The sequence below is a fragment of the Trichosurus vulpecula genome, chromosome 7 (genome assembly GCF_011100635.1).
Source record: "Trichosurus vulpecula isolate mTriVul1 chromosome 7, mTriVul1.pri, whole genome shotgun sequence".
Classification (NCBI taxonomy): domain Eukaryota; kingdom Metazoa; phylum Chordata; class Mammalia; order Diprotodontia; family Phalangeridae; genus Trichosurus; species Trichosurus vulpecula.
The window spans coordinates 128,475,986-128,480,526 of NC_050579.1; the positions used below are offsets into that span (position 1 = coordinate 128,475,986).

Genomic DNA, 4,541 nt, shown 5'->3' on the forward strand with positions numbered 1-4,541 from the left:
TGGTTTATCTGGAAAACACGAACGCAGGAGGAGACAATCAATTGAAAGTACACTGACAACTTAATGAGGGCATGTCAACAAGATTTCCCCTGGGTATAGAGTTGACTGTTTATTTCTTTTGTCAGTTCAAAGAAATTTACATGATAACTTTGTTATATATTTAAAAGGAATAGCAAATTATATGTAATAGATTTGTAGTTTCATGCACAATCATTTTTTAATTCTACTATGTTATAGAAATACTTGTTTTATTTCAAAAATTAAAAAGAAAATAAATAAAATTTTAAAGGTCCTAAGAGTTCATACTGATGGTGAATAGAAGAAAAAGTCTGGCAAATTATCTTTCTTGTTATTATTTACATTTCAAGGTGTAATCTTCATACATGAAGATTAGCTCTACTGGCCTACCAACAGAGAACTCCATACTTGGAGTTGTTTTTCCCATATTTTGGATGGATGAGCACAAATGCCACATGAAATTCCCTTTGTGAACAATGATATACTTCTGCAAGAAGACAAATGGGTTTTAGAGGGAATTATAAAGCATGACTGTACCTTTGTTAACTTGATGGACTAAGTCCCAGAAATTTTCATCTATATTCTTCTTTTAAAAGTTGCCTTGAAGAATTGTCTGGTAAAAAGACTTCTGTTTCCTCCCCAAACTCTTTCTAGTAAAAGTATTCTTTGGTCCTTGTCTTTTTTCCTTTTAAATATTTACAGTCAATTCCATCTTTATTCAATAACGCTTGTGATAGAAAGAATATGGCACAATGGATAAAGAGCAAGTCATGAAGTATGGAAAACCTGGATTCAAGTCCTACCTTTGACTTATGCTAACTGTGGGACCACGGGAAAGTCGTGGAGACACTTGGTGTCCTCAGGCAATTCCTTAAGAATATAAGCTATAGATGATCATAGGTGAGAAAACATTTAATCTAATACATAAACATACTGAGGCCCAGAGAGATTAAGTGCTTTTCCCCAGGACACAGAGATAGTAAGTCAGAGTTGAGATTTAAACCAAAGTCTTTGGATTCTAAATCCCATGATCCTGCATGCTATTGCCCCTCTCTGCATTAGTGGATGAAGATTACACACACACACACACACACACACACATGCACGCACACACACATACACACATAAGGAATGCCCTACATGGATGAACTCACAGGTCCAGAACAAAACTGACCAAAAAATAAGCCTTGCATGAGATATGTCTGTGGCATGAAGGACTTGGGTTTCTTTGTTGGAGAAGGGGAGATATCACAATTCTCTTGGTCTAAAAATAGAAGAGAATGTGAAGCATGTCATCAGAAAAACAACTGATCTGGAAAAAAGATTTAGGAGACACAATATAAGAAAAGTTGGACTACTTGAAAGTTATGACCAGAAAAAAGAATCTTGATACAATATTACAAGAAATTATCAAGGAAAATTGCTGTGAAGTTCTAGACAAAGAAGGCAAAGCAGAAATAGAAAAAAAATTCACTGATCACCATCTGAAACAGATCCCAGGAGGAAAACTTTCAGGAATATTGCAGCCAAATTTCAAAGTTCCCACATTAAGGAGAAAATATTGCAAGCAACAAGAAAAATTACAGAAGTAATTTTTACAGAGAATTATTGATTTAGTTATCATTGAAGTGGCTGTCTATATAATAGATATTGAACTGAAAAAAGAAACAAAAACTTCTCCCCCACATACCCATTTTCTTTTTCTACTAAAACAAATTATACATATTATAAAACAAAATAGTGTGCAATATATAATGCTCCCAACCCCACCGTGTATTAGGAGTTAGATCCATAGAAAATAGGCTCTTCAAAACATCATAGACATCATGGTTAAACATTTTTAAAAAAATAAAAATGTAATCCTTTTAATATATGATTTCTTCTTAAAGCACTTGTTCTGAAATCTCATATTTTCATCTTAATATGAAACTTTGGGAATTAAAAAGAATTTCTATAACTAACAACAAAAATGGTGACAATTCCCAAGTGTATACATATATAGCACTTTAAAGTTGAAAAAGCATTTTATTCCCAACAATCCGGTAGTTGTACCAATCCCAGTTTTATAGACAAGAAAACTGAGCTTCAGAGAAGTCAAATGGCTTGTTCATGGACCTCAAACTTATCTAAATTAGAGTTTTTCAGAGTCTTACATAGGAATTTTTCAAGAGGAGTTTTTGCTGTGTGTATTTTGGGATATTATACATCAGGTGTCTCTGAGGGGAAAAATAAAGTTTCAAATTACTTGAAGTGGAAGGAAGCATAGAATTCAGCTGATTCAAATAATTAGTAATTAATGAAAAAGAGGCCAGAGATATAAACAAGCAAGAAGGTACACAGAAATGTCATACTTATATATGAGCCAGTTTTGTAACTCTCAGTACATATGCAGATATTTGTTCCAAAATCATAAATGGTTGAATGTGATTTCCATCTAATTGGACAGGTATTACATTTCTAAATACATGCTTAGATTTTGTTCTTGATCCATATAATTTGGATTTATTGCAATTTTTTCAATCTATTTCTGCTTCCTCAGAAAATAAATTCATTGCTGAAGAATCATACCTCAAGACTCTGCCACTCACAATTAGCTTTATTGCTTTCCTAAACCAAGGGTAAAAGAAGGCATAGATCAAGGGATTCATAGCTGAGTTATAATAAACACACCACACTAAGATCTCATAGACATAAGGGGGAGTTATGAAATTCATATAAGCATCAATTACTGCATCAATAATGTATGGCAGCCAGGAGACAAGAAAGGCAGCCATAGCAATCCCTAAGGTCTTAGCAGCCTTTCTCTCTCGTTTGGCCACCCTGTCCTTATAGCTCTCTGCACAGGCCTGGGTTTGGCTGCTGGTGCTTTCTATTTTCCTAGCCTGCTGTTTAGCCACCAGAAAAATCTTGCCATATATAATGACCATGGCAACTGTGGGTACAAAAAATAAAAGAAAACAAAGTAAAACCCAATTCTGATTCAGTGGAGCCTGACAACCTCCTACACACGTAAGTGCAATTACCAAGTCCTCTATGCCGTCATCATTAGCCCCCGTGTAAAAAATAGAAAAGCTGTATGTCACCGAAAAAAACCAGGAGAGGGCAATGCATATCCCTGAAACAGAAACTGTGAACTTTGTTGGATAGACCAGAGGGTCAGTGACAGCAATGTACCTATCAATGGAGATGAAGCACAAGTGAAAGAGGGATGCAAAACAGAAGGACGTGTCAAAACACGTGTGAAATTTACAGTAACTCTCCCCAAAGTACCAGCAGCTCTCCACAGACCTCACCGTACTGAAGGGCATCACAGTCACCCCAACTAAAAAATCAGCGCAGGCCAAGGAAGCAATGAGAAAGTTGGTGGGTGTGTGTAACTGCTTGAAGTGAAGGATGGCGATGATAACCAGCAAGTTGCCAAATACTGCCAGCACAGCCCCAAAACCAAGCACTGCATACAGGATGGCTCGAGGTCCTGGGGAGTAAGGGGTTTTGATGCAAGATCCATTCACATTCTCATAGCAGAGCTGCGCAACTGGTGGTTGAGACAAATTGGTGGTCATTACTTTCCTCAAAGAATCCTTCTTGATCCTGGCAATTCTGGAAAGGGGAGAAAAAGTCTCTTAAACGTGGAAGTTAGCATGATTTTGTTTTGCTAATTATTACATTTTCATATCAATTATTTGACACCTGAAAATTATTCCCAAGCCCTTTGGTATATTTAGAAGTTAAAATTGTACTAGCAATCTATCATGAGGTAAGTAAACTAAGTAAATGACTAAACAGCTAGAAACACTTTTAAAAGTAGTAGAATATGTCATTTACTATCCACGGGAAATGGTCCTTTTTTATTATTTACCTTTGGCAAACCTCCTTGTTCAGCACAGCTGTGACTTGAGATGCACATGAGTAGGCTGCCCAATATCAGAGTTTTATTTAAAAGATGATTTCCCCTGAGTTGTCCCATCAGCATCAATGATCCCATGCTCTGAAGAAAAAAAACTTGCCCTAACCACTACTGTGAAATCCCTATGGTATAAGGTGTGAAGACCAAGTTTATCTTTAATAGTCATTTGTAATAAGGTCTTTTTTTTCTTGGAAGTAAAAGTCAGTTGTTGCTCTGTCATTTTTTGCCCAGTCTAGTTCAGTGACAAGATTTACAGAAATGTACATCAAAAAACAATATTAAAATAAGCACAGAATCATAGAATCACTTCAAAAGACCTCCGTGGCCCTCCTAAAAAAAGTTCCTTTATAATATACCTATATTATACCTACCAAGTAGTCATTCAGCCTCTCCTGGGGGAAACTTCTGTCTCCCAAAGCCACCCATTCTGTTTTGGTATAGTTCTAATAATAAGGAAATTTTTCCTTACAGGAATCCCACATTTGCTTCTTTGTGACATCCACTCATTGCTCCCGCCTCAGTCTGGGGCTACATAAAATAAATCTGATTCATTTTTCTGAATGATACCCTTTCAAATGCAGGAAGACAGCTATCATGCCTCTCTCTGAACCTTCAT

General features: G+C 36.2%; 1 protein-coding gene across 1 annotated transcript; it reads right to left on the reverse strand.

Annotated features, from left to right (window-relative positions):
* Positions 1-2,534: 2,534 nt before the first annotated feature.
* LOC118858129 (trace amine-associated receptor 9) lies at positions 2,535-3,605 on the reverse strand. The gene has a single exon (XM_036768585.1). The coding sequence runs from the start codon at positions 3,579-3,581 to the stop codon at positions 2,535-2,537; it is 1,047 nt and encodes a 348-aa protein (XP_036624480.1). The 5' UTR covers positions 3,582-3,605.
* Positions 3,606-4,541: the final 936 nt, after the last annotated feature.

Bases quoted from the DNA above. Each gene is read 5' to 3' on its own strand.
- LOC118858129 (XM_036768585.1), bottom strand. From the start codon at position 3,581: ATGACCACCAATTTGTCTCAACCACCAGTTGCGCAGCTCTGCTATGAG.